Genomic DNA, 19,164 nt, shown 5'->3' with positions numbered 1-19,164 from the left:
AGACTAGATTGAAATAGGAGGTAGAGGAATCTGAAAACTGCGGCATCCAGGATCAGGAACCGCTTCTTCCCAACGACCATCAGGCTCTTGAACACGATGAACCCCAATTAAACTGCGAAGTTTGAGCCGTATTCATTGCTCCTGGGTCTTTGGGTTTTCGTTCTGCTTTGCACTAATATCGTTCATGTTATCCAGTGAGTACTATATTTCAAACCTGTTAAGCTGCTGCAAGTAAGAAATCATTGTTCCGTTCCGGTACATATGACAGTAGAGTGGGGTGGTGGGGGTCTAGAGCTTGTTGCCAGGGGTAGTGGTGGGAGCAGATAGGATAGCGGTGTTTTTGAGTTTAGGATATGGCACATGGATATAAAAATTATAGAAAATAGGTGCAGCGTTGTTGGGAAGGGGTTAACTAATGTGGCAACAATGGGAAAGGGAGTAATTTCTAATGAACAAAGAGTTCCCCCAACATGCGATTCACTAATTTCAGAATGTACTATGTCGTTTTTAGAGCAAACGATGGAATATAAGTATGTACAGTGATCATTTATTTTAAAATATTAAAAAGCACTGGAAAACTTGTTATATATCAGATTCTTCAAGGTGAAAATATGGAACATAGATAATCACTGCGTAAAAGTCTTTGTCCAAACCAAGATTTGTTATTACAGTTATTTCTTAAGATATTTAAAAAAAAAAGTTTCTACATCACACAATCAAATGTGACCTGATTGTGCTTTAGTAATATTACATCACACAACAGTGACTCGTGGTTAAACCGAGAGAATCCATTGCAGGTTCAACGCCTCATCAGATCACTAGCTGGGCAATCAGTTCCCTGGCATCTTGTACGCTGGCGGGTACTTGTGTCCCATTTTCTGACACGTGGGTTCCGATGAGGAAAAGTTTCCGTTCGTCGCCGAGATCCTCAAGGGAAAGCCGCTCATGAATTTCTAGAATGGTGCATGCCCCTTTGATATCCTGCAGATACAACAGCACAATGTTCACATAGTCATCACCTTGTTCCCTGAGATGACATGGGCACGGATAGGGCGGCACAGTGGCGCAGCGATAGAGCTACTGCCTTACAGCGCCAGAGATCCAGGTTCGATCCTGACTACGGGTGCTGTCTGCATGGTGTTTGTACGTTCTCCCCGTGACTGCGTGGGTTTTACCCGCGATCTTTGCAAAGACGTACAGGTTTGTAAGTTAATTAGCTTGGTATAAATGTAAATTGTCCCCAGTGTGTGTAGGGTAGTGTTGGTGTGCAGGGGTCGCTGGTCGTTATGGATTTGATGGGCCTGTTTCCACGCTGTATCTCGAAACTAAACTAAAAAAAGAGCCATTAATTTATCTATTCCTCTACTTTTTAGTTTTGTTAGTTGTGAAAAAAGCTTGACAATTATCTATTAAACAAATGCAACATAACTTTAAGCCAAAAAGAAGGCATAGTTGCAGAGACTCACAAATGGCTCTACTTTAGCTCTGCTCACTTACTGCAGCATATGCAGCAGGATACTGGCTTGAAAATGCCCAGACTTTTCACCAATCACAAAATATCAATGTGAGCAACTGCAGGTGATGCAGGATTTGGAAAAACATGCAGTCAGATGGCCAAAATGTTGCCTGGACAACAAAATACCTGCCTTAACTACGCCTCTGGCAGCATGTTCCACATACCCACCACCCCTTTGTGTGAAAAGGTTACCACTTAAGTTCTTGCCCCTCTTACCGTAAACTATTTTTTTTAGAGATACAGCGTGGAAACAGGCCTTTCAGCCCATTGAGTCCATGGCCAACCAGCGATCCCCGTACATTAACACTATCCTACACACACTAGGGACAATATATACTTATACTAAGCCAGTTAACCTACATACATATATGCACGTGTTTGGAGTGTGGGAGGAAACCGAAGACCTCGGACAAAACCCACGTGGTCACGGGGAGAACATACAAACTCCATACAGGCAGCGGGATACAGTAGTCGGGATTAAACCCAGGTCTCTGGCGCTGCAAGAGCTGTATGGCAGCAACTCTACCACTGTGGTATCGGAGTGGCGGCGCGGCTCTGGCTGCAGCGGCTTACTGGCGGTCCCGTTGTCTTTGTGTTTTTTATGTTGTTTATTTGTTTGGTTAGTTTAGTTTTTTGGTTTTAGCTTGTGGCGGGGGGGGGGGGGGGGGGGGTGGGGGGGGGGGGGGGGGGGTTGGGAGGGGGGGGGGGGGGGGGGGGGTGGGGGGGGGGGGGGGGGGGGGGGGGGGGGGGGGGGGGGGGGGGGGGGGGGTTGGGGGGGGGGGGGGGGTGGGGGGGGGGGGGGTGGGGGGGTTGAAACGGGGTTTGCAGTCTCTCCCTGCGGGGGAATACGACCTTTTTGTCGTATTCCCCTTCTCTGCCTCCGTCTACGCTGAGGCCTAAATGGAGCTGACGACCTCGAGGCTCTGGAGGCAGAGCACCGTCAGGACTCGCCCTGAGCTCGCTCCCGTGAGGGTGGTCCGACTCAGGGCTGGAAGAGGCTGGGACGCTCCCGTGAGGACGGCCAGCCCGAGGGTGGAACGAGGCTCCCGTCGGAGCAGCCGAGCTCGGGAAGGTGCGGCGCTGGCAGCCCGAGGGAGGTTCGGCGCTCAAGTCGGGGCGGCCCGGTCCGGGGGGAGAAGCAACGCCCAAGTCGGGGTGGCCCGGTCCGGGGGAGGTTCGGCGCCCAAGTCGGGGCGGCCCGGTCCGGGGGAGGTTCGGCGCCCAAGTCGGGGCGGCCCAGCCCGAGGCTGAAGACGGCGCAGTACTCACGTGAGGGTGGCTGGGACGGTGTTCTGGCGGCGGTGGCCTGAGTCCGGGGTTCGGCCGCGGGCCAGCAGCTGTTTCTGCAGGACTGGTGGGCGGCAGCTTCAACCACCCCGGGCTGCGGTGTTTGAGCCACGGGACTGTTCTTAACATCGGGGGGGGGGGGGGGGGGTATCGCCCCAGCGCAGAGGGAGAAGAGGAGGGAAGAGACTGCGACCTAAGACTTTTGCCTCCATCACAGTGAGGAGATGCTGGGTGGACTCACTGTGGTGGATGTTAATGTGTGTTTATTGTTGTTTTATTGTATTGTATTATATGTATGACTGCTGCAATTTCGTTCAGACTAAGTCTGAATGACAATAAAAGGCTATCTATCTATCTATCTGTACCTTTGTATGACGTCTATTGATTCCCCTACCTTGAAAGTCAGTGCACACAGGTTCTTCAGGTCAATGTCTGGACTGGTGAGCTGTTGTCTTACATGGAGAGGTTAATGGACATTTAGTAAATGGTGGGGGAACTTTCTCGAACTGATTCACTTTCTCTCAAGAGAGGAAATTGCAGGTGCCCTGGCTGAGATTTATCAGTCATCATTAAAAACAGGTGAAGAGCCAGAAGACTGGAGAGTGGCAAATGTTGTGCTTCTATTTAAGAAGAGTTGCAGTGAAAAGCCTGGGAACTACAGGCCAGTGAGTCTAACATCTGTGGTCGTAAAGTTACCAGAGAGTATTCTGAGGGATAAGATATACATGCACTTAAATTAGTGATAGTTAGCTGATTAGTGATAGTCAGCGTGCTTTTATATGTGGGAGATCACGTGTGTCATGAATTTGATTGAGTTTATCTGTCAGTCAATATAAGCACGGCTGCTCTAGGGGAGTGTCAGTGAGGGAGCGGTCTAGTGAGGGAAGTGCCTTGAGAGTAAAGTGTGAGTCTTTGGCTCGAGAGTCTTCGGCGAGGAGGCTGAGGAGGCTATGCAAAAAGCTCGAGAGGATGGGACACGGTGAACACATGACGGGTAAGATGAGACAGCGTGATGCTTGCAGGAGGCCAGGGACACGGATGGAGCCTCTGACTGCTACAACTGCGGCAAGTGTATCCAGCTTCAGCCCCTGAAGGACCGTGTTGAGGCACTGGAGAAGCAGCTGGATGACCTCAGGGCCATCCAGGAAAACGAGTTTCCTGGACAGGACCTACAGTGAGGTAGTCAAGCCGAGGATACGGGAAGAACGAAGGAAGGTGTGTGACTGAGGGAAAGGGTGAAAATCGTTGAGTGCAGGAGACACGTCGGTGACTCCAATCCTAGAGATGGGACTCGACCGGCGAGACCGACGTCGGGCAGAGCCATAGTGGTGGGTGACTCCATTGTCCGAGGAGTGGACAGGAGATTCTGTGGCGGCAGACGAGATGCGAGGATGGTCTGTTGCCTCCCTGGTGCCAGGGTTCAGGATGTCACGGGCCGAATTCAGAACATCCTCGAGAGAGAGAAGGTGAACAGCCGGCAGTAGTTGTGCACGTAGGCACAAACGACATCGGGAAGAAGAGGAAGGAGGTTCTCCAACATGAGTTCAGAGAGTTGGGAAGAAGACTCAAATGCCGGACTTCTAGGGTGGTTATCTCTGGATTGCTTCCAGCACCTCGTGCTAGTGAGGACAGGAACAGGGATATAGGGGATCTGAATATGTGGCTGAGGGGCTGGTGCAGGGAGCAAGGATTTAGATTTCTAGACCACTGGGATCTTGTATGTATGACTGCAGAAACAACATTTCACTTGAGCCTCTATGAGGTTCAAGTGACAAATAAATTGTATTGTATTGTATTGTATTGTATTGTATTGTATCTCTTCTGGGGTAGGGGTGACCTGTACAAAAGGGACGGGTTACACCTTAACTGGAGGGGGACCAACATTCTGGCAGGCAGGTTTGCTACGGCTACACGTGTGGGTTTAAACTAAATAGTGCGGTGGAGGGATTGACAAATTGGGAGTATAAAGATGGAGTTGAAGGGGAAGTGACTACAGGAAAAATTACAAAAGATTCTCGAATTAATGGAAACGAAAGTTCAAGACTAAGGTCAGGGCCAACTGCGAGCGGTGCGAGGGGGGAAGTGAATACGGAGGTCAAAGTGTTGTATATGAATGCGCAAAGTATAAGAAATGAAGTGGACGAGTTTGAGGCTCAGTTAGAAACTGGCAAGTATGATGTTGTGGGAATTACAGAGACATGGCTGCAAGAGGGCCAGGGCTGGGAACTGAATATTCAAGGATATACGTCCTATCGAAAAGACAGACGGGCGGGCAGAGGGGGTGGTGTTGCCCTGTTGGTGAGGAATGAAATTCAGTCCCCTGCAAGGGGTGACATTGAAACAGGAGATGTGGAGTCAGTATGGATAGAACTAAGGAATTGTAAGGGAACAAAATAATTTCTGAAGTTGTCAATACCCAATTGGATCCAGACTCAAAACTAATAATATTAGGAATATCAGAACAAAGCCTAAGGCTTATGACAAACCAAAGAAACTCTCTTGATTATAGTATAATAACAGGGAAAAAAATAATATTAACATTTTGGAAAAGTCCTATAACCCCCACAATTAAAATGTGGATTGTGGAAATGTCGGAGACCTTACATTTGGAAAGAACTAGACTTGTCTTAATTGACAAACAATAATTATTTGATATAATATGGTCTCCATTTATTGATTTTTTGAAAGGGTAAATTGGTTTAGCACGGGAATCTGACTGAAACCCGAGCTCAGGATTAGATGAATAGTTATGCTTTATAATTTCCGGACCTATCTCCAAAGTTGTATTATTGGTAAATTACTCCATTCTTCTTTATCATGCCTTTTTTTAATTTCTCACTTTCTATCTATTAAAAAAAAACTAAATAGAAGCAGAGTTAATATACAACTGATAAAGGAGGACCACTATTATTTTGATAGCTGGATTCCCACCTATTAGCAATGCAGGATGGATATATAAGAAATGTTTGTATTATGATATGCACATGCTTCTAATAAAAATATTATATTTTAAAAAAGGAATTGTAAGGGTAAAAATACCCTAATCTGCAGGACCCCAAACAGTAGCCTGGACATAGGGTGCAAGTTGAATCAGGAGTTAAAATTGGCATGTAGCAAAGGTAATGCTGTGGTTGTTATGGGAGATTTCAACATGCAGGTAGACTGGGAAAATCAGGTTGGTACGACCCCAAGAAAGGGACTTTGTAGAATGCCTTTGTGATGGATTCTTAGAGCAGCTTGTATTAGAGCCTACCAGGGAGAAGGCAATTCTGGATTTAATGTTATGTAATGAACCGGATTTGATAAAGGAACTTGAGGTTAATGAGCCATTAGGAGGTAGTGACCATAATATGGTCAGGTTTAATCGACAATTGGAGAGAGTGAAGGGTAGATCGGAGGTGTCAGTGTTACAGTTGAATAAAGGGGACTATGGGGCCATGAGGGAGGAGCTGGAGAGATACACTAGCAGGGATGACAGTGGAACAACAATGCCAGGTATTTCTAGGAATAATACAGAAGGTGCAGGTTCAGTTCATTCCAAACAGGAAGAAAGATTCCAAGGGGAGTAAGGGGCAACCGTGGCTGACAAGGGATGTCAGGGACAGTATAAAAATAAAAGAGAAGTACAACGTAGCAAAGATGAGCGGGAAGCAAGAGTATTGGGTAATGTTTAAAGAGCACCAGAAGATAACAAAAAATGCAATACGGGGAGAAAAGATGAGATATGAAGGCAAGCTAGCTAAGAATATAAAGGAAGATAGTAAAAGCTTCTTTAGGTATGTGAAGAGGAAAAAAATTGTTGAGACCAAATTTGGACCCTTGAAGACCAAAAAAGGTGAATTTATTATGAGGAACAAAGAAATGGCAGATGAGTTGAACAGGTACTTTGAATCCGTCTTCACTAAGGATCTTCCTGATATAGTAGTGGCCAGAGGACCTGGGATGACGGAGGAGCTGAATGAAATCCACATCAGGCAGGAATAGTGTTGGGTAGACTGATGGGACTGAAGGCTGATGGTCTGTATCCCAGGGTACTTCAGAAAGTGGCTCTAGAAATCGTGGCTGCATTGATGATAATTTTCCAATGTTCTATAGACTCAGGGTCAGTTCCTGTGGATTGGAGGGTAGCTAATGTTATCCCACTTTTTAAGAAAGGCGGGAGAGAGAAAATGGAATTATAGACCAGTTAGCCTGACATCGGTGGTGGGGAAGGTGCTGGAGTCAATTATAAAAGATGAAATAGCCGCACATTTGGATAGCAGTAACAGGATTGGTCCGAGTCAGCATGGATTTACGAAGGGGAAATCATGCTTGACTAATCTTCTGGAATTTTTTGAGGATGTATCTAGGAAATGGACAAGGGAGAGTCAGTGGATGTAGTGTACCTGGACTTTCAGAACACATTTGATAAGGTCCCACATAGGAGATTAGTGGGAAAAATTAGGGCACATGGTATTGGGGGTAGAGTGCTGACTTGGAAAGAAAATTGGTTGGCAGGCAGGTAAAAAAGAGTAAGGATTAACGGGTCCCTTTCAGTGACTAGTGGGGTACCGCAAGGCTCGGTGCTGGGACCGCAGCTATTTACAATATACATCAATGATTTGGATGAAGAGATTCAAAGTAACATTAGCAAATTTGCAGATGATACAAAGCTGGGTGGCATTGAGGAGGATGCTATGAGAATGCAGGGTGACGTGGACAACTGTGAGGAGGATGCTATGAGAATGCAGGGTGACATGGACAGGTTGGGGGAGTGGGCAGATGCATGGCAGATGAAGTTTAATGTGGATAAATGTGAGGTTATCCACTTTGGTAGCAAAAACAGGAAGGCAGATTACTATCTAAATGGCTTCAAGTTGGGAAAAGGGGAAGTACAACGGGATCTGGGGGTCCTTGTTCATCAGTCTATGAAGGTAAGCATGCAGGTACAGCAGGCAGTGAAGAAAGCGAATGGCATGTTGGCCTTTATAACAAGAGAAGTTGATTATAGGAGCAAAGAGGCCCTTCTGCAGTTGTACAGAGCCCGAGTGAGACCACACCTGGAGTATTGTGTGCAGTTTTGGTCCCCTGATTTGAGGAAGGACATTCTTGCTATTGAGGGAGTGCAGCGTAGATTTACAAGGTTAATTCCCAGGATGGCGGGACTGTCATATGCAGAGAGAATGGAGCGGCTGGGCTTGTACACTCTGGAGTTTAGAAGGTTGAGAGGGGATCTTATTGAAACATGTAAGATTGTTAAGGGTTTGGACACGCTAGAGGCAGGAAACGTGTTCCCGATGTTGGAGGAGTCCAGAACCAGAGGCCACAGTTTAGGAAAATAAGGGGTAAGCCATTTAGAACGGAGACTAGGAAACACCTTTTCTCACAGAGAATTGTGAGTCTGTGGAATTCTCTGCCTCAGAGGACGGTGGAGGCCGGTTCTCTGGATACTTTCAAGAGAGAGCTAGATAGGGCTCTTAAAGAGGGATATGGGGAGAAGGCAGGAACGGGGTAGATTGGGGATGATCAGCCATGATCACATTGAATGGCGGTGCTGGCTAGAAGGGCCGAATGGCCAACTCCTGCACCTAGTGTCTAATGTCTATTTGAAAATGTAGCCAAAATGGTTGATGAGGTCAGAGCTGCAGACGGATATATGGGTTTCAGCCTGGCAATTGTCAAGGTTCTGCATGGTAGGCTGCTCTGGAAGGTTAGATCAAATTGGATACAAGGAGAGCTAGCCAACTGGATTGAAAATTGGCTCCATGGAAGGAAGCAGAGGGTGATGGAAGGAAGCAGAGGGTGATGGTGGAAGGTTGCATCTTGGACTGGAGGCCTGTGACTAGTGGTGTGCCTCAGGGTTCGGTGCTGGGCCCATTACTGTTTGTCTTCTATATCAATTATTTGGATGAGAACATACATGGCAAGATTAGCAAGTTTGCAGATGACACAAGGTGGGTAGTATTGCAGATTGTGAAGATAGTTCTCAAAAATTGCAGCAGGATCTTGATCAGTTGGCCAAGTGGGCTGAGGAATGGTTGACAGAAACGTTAACTGTCATTTTGCCTCCAGATATTTAGACACATAGATATAGAACTGCACACAATACTCCAGGTGTTATTTCACCAGGGACCTGTACAACTGCAGTAGGGCATCCTTGCTCCTAAACTCACTCGCAATGAGGGCCAACATGCCATTAGCTTTCTTCACTGCCTGCTGTACCGTAACCTGCATGTTTGACCTGCAGATTCTTCCATATTCATCTATATTCTCTCCTTATGGCCGTTGACACAAAATATCTCACATGCCTGTTTAGTTTAGAGATACAGAGCGGAAACGGGCCCTTCGGCCCACCGAGTCCTCATGGACCAGTGATCCCCGCACATTAACTTTATCCTACACACACTAGGGACAATTTACATTTATACCAAGCCAATTAACCTACAAACCTGTACGTCTTTGGAGTGTGGGAGGACACCAAAGATTTCGGAGAAAACCCACGCAGTCACAGGGAGAACGTACAAACTCCGTACAGACAGCACCTGTAGTCATGATGGAATCCAGGTCTATGGCACTGTAAGCAATGCAAGGCAGCAACTGTACCGCTGCACCACCGTGTCCTACTTTTCTAAATGCCTTTTTCTAAACCATATCTGGCTACGTCTCCACCTTCAGTATGCTTAGACTTGTCCACCAAGGTACCTCTTTGGATAGGCAGGGACTAATCGGGGTACACAGGTTGCAGATAGTCAGCATGGCTTTGTGCATGGGAAATCACGTCTCATAAATCTGATAGAGTTTTTGAAGATGATTGATGAGGACAGGAAGATGGCTACAATAATAAAGCTTTGACAAGGCACCATGTGATAAGACAGTCTGGAAGGGTACACCGTATGGAAGGGTGGAATCCAAGGCAATCTAGTCACTTGGATTCAAAGTGAGTGTGGAGGAATGAGTGTAAAAGGTAGCTGTGCGGCATTGTTTGTCTGATTGGAGGCCAGTGGAGAGCTGCACGAGCCGGTGCTGGGTCCACTACAGTAACAATGGGGTAATTCCTGGGAACCAGACTGATTCCTGGGATGTCAGGACTTTCATATGAAGAAAGACTGGATAGATTTGGCTTGTACTCGCTAGAATTTAGAAGATTGAGGGGGGATCTTATAGAAACTTACAACATTTGGAAGGGGTTGGACAGGCTTAATGCAGGAAGATTATTCCTGATGTTGGGGAAGTCCAGAACAAAGGGTCACAGTTTAAGGATAAGGGGGAAAATAGAGAGAGTACAGAGGAGATTTACTAGAATGTTGCCTGGATTTAGATTTACTAGAATGTTGCCTGGGTTTCAGCAACTAAGTTACAGAGAAAGGTTGAACAAGTTAGGGCTTTATTCTTTGGAGCGCAGAAGGTTAAGGGGGGACTTGATAGAGGTTTTTTAAATGATGAGAGGGATAGACAGAGTTGACGTGGAAAAGCTTTTCCCACTGAGAGTAGGGAAGATTCAAGCAAGGGGACATGACTTGAGAATTAAGGCACTGAAGTTTAGGGGTAACATGAGGGGGAACTTCTTTACTCAGAGAGTGGTAGCTGTGTGGAATGAGCTTCCAGTGAAGGTGGTGGAGGCAGGTTCGTTTTTATCATTTAAAAATAAATTGGATAGTTATATGGATGGGAAGGGAATGGAGGGTTATGGTCTGAGCACAGGTATATGGGACTAGGGGAGATTATGTGTTCGGCACGGACTAAAAGGATCGAGATGGCCTGTTTCCGTGCTGTAATTGTTATATGGTTATATGGTTATTATATGGTTACTAGAATGTCGCCTGGGTTTCAACAACTAAGTTACAGAGAAAGGTTGAATAAGTTAGGTCTTTATTCTCTGGAACGCAGAAGGTTAAGGGGGGACTTGATAGAGGTCTTTAAAATGATGAGAGGGATAGACAGAGTTGATGTGGATCACTTTTTCCCTTTGAGAATAGGGAAGATTCAAACAAGAGGACATGACTTCAGAATTAAGGGACAGAAGTTTAGGGGTAACATGAGGGGGAACTTCTTTACTCAGAGAGTGGTAGCGGCATGGAATGAGCTTACAGTGGAAGTGGTGGAGGCAGGTTCGTTGGTATAATTTAAAAATAGATTGGATAGGCATATGGATGAGAAGGGAATGGAGGGTTATGGTATGAGTGCAGGCAGGTGGGACTAAGGAAAAAAAGTTGTTCGGCACGGACTTGTAGGGCCGAGATGGCCTGTTTCCGTGCTGTAATTGTTATATGGTTATATGGGGAAATCTTTTAGGACCGAGATGAGGAAAACGTTTTTTCACACAGAGAGTGGTGAATCTCTGGAATTCTCTGCCACAGAAGGTAGTTGAGGCCAGTTCATTGGCTATATTTAAGAGGGAGTTAGATGTGGCCCTTGTGGCTAAAGGGATCAGGGGGTATGGAGAGAAGGCAGGTACAGGAGTTGGATGATCAGCCATGATCATATTGAATGGCGGTGCAGGCTCGAAGGGCCGAATGGCCTACTCCTGCACCTATTTACTATGTTTCTTTGCTTCTATGTTTCTATGTCATCACATTGCTAGTACATTTGCAGATGACAGCACAATTGGTATATAGTGGAAAATGAGGAAGGATATCTAAGTTACAACAGGATCTCTCAAGATAAAGGTGGTAATTGTGTTTGGAGTCAGAGGTTGGAGGCAATATACTAAACAATTATTTTGCATTTGTATTCACCAAGGAGAAGGACTGGTGTCACCTGCAAACTTATTAACCAACCCGTCTAGGTTTGTGTCCAAGTCATTTATATATTTCACAAACAGTGGAGGTCCCATCACACATCATTCGGAGGAAAGAAGGGTCTGAAGAAAGGTCTTGACCCGAAACGTCACCCATTCCTTCTCTCCTGCTGAGTTACTCCAGCATTTTGTGTCTACCCTCACTGCATTACTCCACTGGTCACAGACCTCCAGCCCAGATAAAGTCCATCCACCATAACCCTCTATCTTCTATCGGTAAGCCAGTTCCAAATCCGTATGACCAAGTCACCATAAATATAACGCATCTTAATCTTTTGGATCAGCCTCCCATGGCCGACTTTATCAAATACCAAAATCCATGTAGGCAACATCCATCACCCTACCCTCATCCATCACCTTGGTCACCTCCTCAAAAAACTGGATCAAGTTAGTAAGACTCAACCTGCCTCAACCCAGGCTGACTCTCCCTAAATAAACCAATTCTCTACAAAATGGGAGTACATCCTATCCCAAAGCATCCACTCTAATAGCTTCCTCCCACTAACATGAGGCTCACCATCCTATAATTCCTTGGATTCTCTCCCCTTCTTAAACAAAGGAACAACATTAGCTACTCTCCACTCCTCCAGGACTTTGCCTATGGCTTGAGAAGACGTTCTGCGGGATCTGTGCTGGGACCTCGTATGTTAGTAACATATATAAATGACTTGGTCGTAAACTAGATAGGTTGGTGAGTTTACGGACGGCACTAAAGCTGGTGGAGTTGTGCACAGTAAGGAGCGCGCTCAAAGTATACATATGGATCAGCTACAGACCTGGAAGGAAGCATGGAGTTTAACGCAAGCAAGTGTGAGGTGTTGCACTTTGGGGAGTCAAATGTAAGGGGAAAGTATTAAGTAAATCATAAGACCCTTAACAGCATTGTCCAGAAGGATTTTGCATCTAGGTCCATATCTCATTAAAGTGGCAAGACAAGTAGACTGAGTGGGAAAGGAGGTATGGTATGCTTGACTTCATTGGTCTGGGCTTTGAACATAACAGTCAAGAAGTTATGATGCAGCTCAATGGGCCTTTGGTTAGGTTGGAATTGGAGTACTGCGTGCAGTTCTGATCATCCCAGTATACAGGAAGGACGTGGAGGCTTTGGAGAGGAAGCAAAAGAGGTTTACCAGAATGGTGCCTGAATCAGAGAGTAACACCTGCAGGGAGAGGTTGTACAAATTTGGATTGTTTACTCTGGAGCGTTGGAGGCTTAGAGGGGAGATCTGATGGAAGTATATAAAAAGATGAGAGGCCAGATAGGGTAGATTTCCCAAAGTGGAAATGTCAAAGATGAGAGGTATAGCTTAAAGTGAGCGGGGCAAAGTTTAAAGCAGTGGGACTTGCTTTTTTTACAGAGGCTGGTAAGTGCCGGGGAGAGTGGTGGAAACAGATAGGATAGGATATGCAGGGAATGGAGGGATATGGATCACGTGCAGCTAGAGGAAATTAGTTTAACATAGCATGATGTTTAGTGCAGACATTGTTTGCTGAGGGGCCGGTTCCAGTGCTGTACTCTTCTATGTTCTATGAACTAGGCCTGGTCTACATAATCCACGAGGAAGCATTCACAGCTCCTTTTGGACAGGTACTTGCATTTGAGAGGTTTAGAGGGATATGGGCCAGGTCCATTTAAGTGAGATGAGCTTTGATGAGGCGCATTGGACAGCATGGAAGAGCTGGGCTGAAGAGCCTGTATCCGTACTCCATCACCCTAACACACATTGTTTTTGGTGCATTTTGATGAGCAACATACCTGCTTATTGGCTAAAACAACAACAGGAAGTGTTGTGTCTCCTCGAATTAATTGGTGCAGTTCCCGTTTAGCAAGTGGCATCCGATCGTGATCTGCTGAATCCACCACATAAACCAGTGCCTGTGATCCTGGCAGGTGATCGGACCAAAATTGACGTGGGCCTTCTCCCCCACCAACTTAGAAAGAAAAGAAAACAAATGATTAATTACAGTCAGAATTAACAGAACAGAATCGCAATAATATTTAGAATGATGTCTCCAAGATCTTTGAAAACTGATGTCACTGAGGGTGATGTACCGAGGCAGCTGCACGCTTCTGCTCGTCCCTTGCCCTTCAGTGTCAAGTACTTATCCAGTAGCGCAGCGCCAGAGACCCGGTTTTAATCCTGACCACACGTGCTGTCTGCACGGAGTTTGTACTTTCTCCCCGTGACTGGGCAGATCTTCGGTGTCCTCCCAAACTCCAAGGACGTACGGGTTTGTAGGTTAATTGGCTTGGTATAAAAGTAAAAATGGTCCCTACTGTAAGATAGTGTTAACGTGTGGGGATCGCTGGTCGGTTAAGTGAGATGTTTCCCATCTGTATCTCTAAGCTAAGCTAAACTTCCTCTGCAAAAGCTGAGATCAATTCTTGTTCATGGCCAGTCTCGCTGTAATTTCAGGAACCAAATGCAGAACAACTTCCTTCCTTGTCTTTGTGGCAATAGTTTTAGGTTACATCATCAACTCACTCACCCATCTTTCCCGTAGGGGGCTCTTCATATTGTTATTTTATTTTCCTCTGACGAAAATCATTCACTTTTGTATTAATCCAGTAAATTCCCCCGGCCCCTACTTTCTTATAGTTTATAGATATAGAACACGGAAATGGGCCGTTCGGCCCAACTTATCCAGGACGCCCCATCTAAATTAGTCCCAACCTGCCTGCATTTGGTTCATAACCCTAGTCTTACAGCGTGGAAACAGGCCCTTCGACCCAACTTGCCCACACCTGATGAAGCCGAATTTTAGTTAAAAATATAAGAAGATATTAAATTGGCTTCTGGGCTAGCTTTCAGCTTATATTTAGTCTCAAATTAGGCTTGCCTCAGGTTGCGGTGTGTGAGATAATAAATACTATAACATTGTCTCCCAAGTGATCAGCAGAGAAGGAGCTAGATGCATCTCTTTGAAGTAAGATGTCGTAAACCAAGTGTCCTATGTTTATGAGGGAGGAGGTGACAGAGAGGAAGAGAGAAACAGCTAGTCATCTCTTTGAAATAAGATGTCGTAAACCAAGTGTCCTATGTTTATGAGGGAGGAGGTGACAGAGAGGAAGAGAGGAAGAGCTAGAGTCATCTCTTTGAAGTAAGATGTCATAAACCAAATGGCCAATGTTTTTAATATATCTTGTACCATGTGACAAAATGCCTTTGATGTGATGCATTCTGTGAAACCTTTTCCTGTACCTCTGACCATGACTAATGTCTGTGGAATGTGCTAAGGAGACAAAAAAACCCTATTTAATGCAATGTAATTCTGTTGTTCAGAGAAGTGGACTGAGGACGGTCAAGTGTCTACATTGGTCACTTGACTGGAGTTCTCCCTCCCTTCCATCGGCCGATAATAAGTAAAGTTTTGAACTGGTCTACCAAACAGTTTGTGTGGTGTCTGTTTATTAAGAAGCGAACCTGTTTAGTTGTTAGAAAAGTAACTTTTTCACACCGGCCAACATGTCCCATCTATACTAGTCCCACCTGCCTGCGTTTGGCCCATATCCCTCTAAACCAGTCGTATCAATGTACCAATCAAGGCCAGAAAGGTCAGTGTGGGAATGGGATGGGGAGTTAATGTGTTGAGCAACCGGGAGATGAGGTAGGTTTAAATGGACTGAGCGGAGGTGTTCAGCGAAACGATCGCCGAGGCTGCGCTTGGTCTCGCCGATATATAGGAGTACACACCTGGAACAGCTGACACAGTTGATGTGGTTAGAGGAGGTGCGTGAACCTCTGCCTCACCTGAAAAGACTGTGAGGGTCCTTGGACAGAGTCGAGGGTGGATTTGTGGAGGGAACGGTCTCTGCAGAAAAGGGTGGGGATGGGAAGATGTGGCCAGTGGTGGGATCCTACTGGAGGTGGCGTAAATGTTGGAGGATTTTGTGCTGTATGCGATGGGTGATGGGGTGGAAGGTGAGGATGAGGGGACTCTGTCCCTGTTGCGACTGGTGAGAGAGGGAGAAAGAGCGGAGCTGCAGGATTTCGAGGAGACCCTATCAATGATGCAAGAGAGGAACCCCCATTCCCAAAGGAATGTGGACATTCAGATGTCCAGTGTAGGTAGGAACTGCAGATGCTGGATTAAACCGTAGACATAAAAAGCTGGAATAGCGGGACATAGAAACAGAGAAAATAGGTGCAGAAGGAGGCCATTCGGCCCTCCAAGCCAGCAACGTCATTCATTGTGATTATGGCTGATCATCCACAATCAGTAACCCGTGCCTGCCTTCTCCCCATATCCCGATTCCCCTAAAGCTCTATCGAATTCTTTGACATTCATCCAGTGAATTGGCCTCCTCTGCCTTCTGCGGCAGAGAATTCCACAAATTCACAACTCTCTGGTTGAAAAGGTTTTTCCTCATCTCAGTTTTAAACTGGGACCACAGCTATTTACAATATACGTCATTGATTTGGATGAAATGATTCAAAGTAACATTAGCAAATTTGCAGATGACACAAAGTGTGAACTGTGAGGAGGATGCTATGAAAATGCTTGGTGACTTGGACAGGTTGGGGGAGAGGGTAGATGCATGGCAAATGAAGTTTAATGTGGATAAATGTGAGGTTATCCACTTTGGTATTAAAAACAGGAAGGCAGATTACTATCTAAATAGCGTCAAGTTGGGAAAAGGGGAAGTACAACGGGATCTGGGGGTCCTTGTTCATCTATGAAAGTAAGCATGCAGGTACAGCAGGCAGTGAAGAAAGTGAATGGCATGTTGGCCTTTATAACAAGAGGAGTCGAGTATAGGAGCAAAGAGGTCCTTCTGCAGTTGTACAGGGCCCTAGTGAGACCACACCTGGAGTATTGTGTGCAATTCTGGTCCCCTAATTTGAGGAAGGACATTCTTGCTATTGAGGGAGTGCAGCGTAGGTTTACAAGGTTAATTCCCGGAATGGCGGGACTGTCATATGCTGAGAGAATGGATCGGCTGGGCTTGTACACTCTGGAGTTTAGAAGGTTGAGAGAGGATCTTATTGAAACATATAAGATTGTTAAGGGTTTGGACCCGCTGGCAGGAAACATGTTCCCGATGTTGGGGGGAGTCCAGAACCAGGGGCCACAGTTTAAGAATAAGGTGTATGCCATTTAGAACGGAGACGAGGAAACACTTTTTCTCACAGAGAGTTGTGAGTTTGTGGAATTCTCTGCCTCAGGAGAATTCCACAAAGAACCGGCCTCAGTTGGAGGCCGGTTCTTTGGATACTTTCAAGAGAGACCTAGATAGGGCTCTTAAAGATAGCGGAGTCAGGGGATATGGGGAGAAGGCAGGAACGGGGTACTGATTGGGGATGATCAGCCATGATCTCATTGAACGGCGGTGTTGGCTCGAAGGGCCGAATGGCCTACTCCTGCACCTATTGTCTATTGTCTAAATGGCCTCCACTTTATTTTTAGACTGTGGCCCCTGGTTTTTTTTCCTGCATCTAGCCTGTCCAGTACTTTTATAATTTTATACGCTTCTATAAGATTCATCCTAAATTCCAGTGAATACAAGCTCATGACAGTCCCGCCATCCCGGGGATTAATCTTGTGAACATATGCTGCACTCCCTCAATAGCAAGGATATTCTTCCTTAAATTAGGAGACCAAAACTGCACACAATACTCCAGATGTGGTCTCACCAGGGCCCTGTACAACTGCAGAAAGACCTCTTTACTCCTATACTGAAATCCTCGCGTTATGAAGGCCAACGTGCCATTAGCTTTATCTCACATTTATCCACATTATACTGCATCTGCTATGCATTTGCCCACTCACCCAACCTATCCAAGTCACCTTGCAGCCTCCTAGCATCCTCCTCACAGCTCCCAGCCTCCCAGCTTTGTGTCATCCGCAAACTTGGAGATGTTGCATTCAATTCCCTCATCCAGATCATTAATATATATTGTAAATAGCTGGGGTCCCAGCACTGAGCCTTGCGGTACCCCATTAATCACTGCCTGCCATTGTGAAAAGGACCCGTTTACTCCTACTCTTTGCTTCCTGTCTGCCAGCCAGTTCTCTATCCACATCAACACTGAATATACCCTCTGTACCGTGTGCTTTAAGTTTGTATACTAATCTCTTATGTGGGACCTTGTCGAAAGCCTTCTGAAAGTCCACATATAACACACCTATTGGTTCACCCTTATCCACTCTACTAGTTACATCCTCAAAAAATTCTATAAGATTCGTCAGACATGATTTACCTTTCATAAATCCATGCTGACTTTGCCCAATGAATTCACCACTTTCCAAATGTGCTGCTATCCCATCTTTTTTTTTGTTGTTTTTTTTTTTGTTTTTTTTGTTTACTTTATTAGAAGTTAATACAGCACAAAACAGTACAGTGGAACCTAATTTTAGGTGCCAACTATGTAATACCGTAATCCATTCTATGTACAACCTCTAGTTTTATGTTATAAGAAGGAAATAAGCAGGACAAGAAAAAGAAAGCAATAGAAAGAGGGAAAAGTGGAAAAATAGATGGTAGAGAGTAGAAAAACGTGAGGTGTGTATATAAAAAATAAAAAAGGAAGAGAGAAAGTGGAAAGTAGAAATAGAAGAGAAGGCCCCTTAAAAGAGAAATTTTCAAATCTGTATTCGGAGATGTAGATCTATCCGCGTCATGAACTGAAATCAGCAATCTTTACGGTACCGCTGCATCACATGATTCCAAAAAGTCGATGAAAGGAGACCAACTCCTTAAGAATTGGTCATATTTATCTATTAGTCGGAGTCTCATTTCTTCAAGGCGTGCTATGTCCATCATATTCCTAATCCACATTTTAACAGTTGGTGTGGTTGTATTTTTCCAAAATTTAAGTATCAATTTCTTTCCAATTATTAGCCCATAATTAAAAAAAACATTTTGATCTTTATTTAAATTGGTATCTTCTCCTATTATTCCAAATATAATCCATTCCGTTTTGGGTTCTATTCTTGACTTGAAAAGCTTTGTAAATATATCAAATATATCACTCCAAAATTAATTCAACTTTGTACATCCTACAAATGAATGTGTTATATTAGCGTTTTGAAACAAACATTTATCGCATCTGGGAGAGACGTTTGGATAAAATTTATTCAACCTCGTTTTTGATGCTATCCCATCTTTAATAACTGACTCCAGAATTTTCCCCACTACCGATGTTAGACTAACTAGTCTGTAATTCCCCGTTTTCTCTCTCCATCCCTTTTTAAAAAGTGGGGTTACATTAGCTACCCTCCAGTCCTCAGGAACTACTCCAGAATCTAAAGAGTTTTGAAAAATGATCACTAATGCATCCACTATTTCTGCGGCTACTTCCTTAAGTACTCTGGGATGCAACTTATATGGCCTTGGGGATTTATCGGCCTTTAATCCATTCCAGGTAGAGAGGAGAGGGGAGAGAGGGAGGAAGGAGAGGGGAGGAGGTGAGAAGAGGAGGGGGCTGCGAAATGCGCAGAAACGGCTTCTGACTCTCTGGAAACCCACAGCTGGAATGAGTGTGCAGGGGATGGGAGGGGCGGGGCTTCACGAGCTGCGCCGACAGTGAGGAGAACCTCCTTCAGCGCGTAAGGCACCTCTGAGTTCGAGATCTGCAGAACA

The 19,164-nt window shown here is 45.4% G+C and overlaps 1 protein-coding gene across 2 annotated transcripts in view; it reads right to left on the bottom strand.

The window, feature by feature from the left end:
• Positions 1–529: 529 nt before the first annotated feature.
• The window catches only part of arl9 (ADP-ribosylation factor-like 9), a 38,357-nt gene continuing 19,722 nt past the window's right edge, over positions 530–19,164 (bottom strand). For both annotated transcript variants that reach the window (XM_055643827.1, XM_055643818.1), the window contains exons 3-4: positions 13,336–13,511; positions 530–981 (exon numbers count right to left, since the gene is read on the bottom strand). In XM_055643827.1, coding sequence (XP_055499802.1) covers positions 811–981; positions 13,336–13,511 — 347 coding nt within the window. In that variant the 3' untranslated portion in view covers positions 530–810. The remainder of the gene's footprint in view (positions 982–13,335; positions 13,512–19,164) is intronic.

The sequence above is a fragment of the Leucoraja erinacea genome, chromosome 1, assembly GCF_028641065.1.
Source record: "Leucoraja erinacea ecotype New England chromosome 1, Leri_hhj_1, whole genome shotgun sequence".
NCBI lineage: Eukaryota > Metazoa > Chordata > Chondrichthyes > Rajiformes > Rajidae > Leucoraja > Leucoraja erinaceus.
Note: the sequence above shows the minus strand (reverse complement) of the source record. Positions and strands in the feature narration are given on the sequence as shown.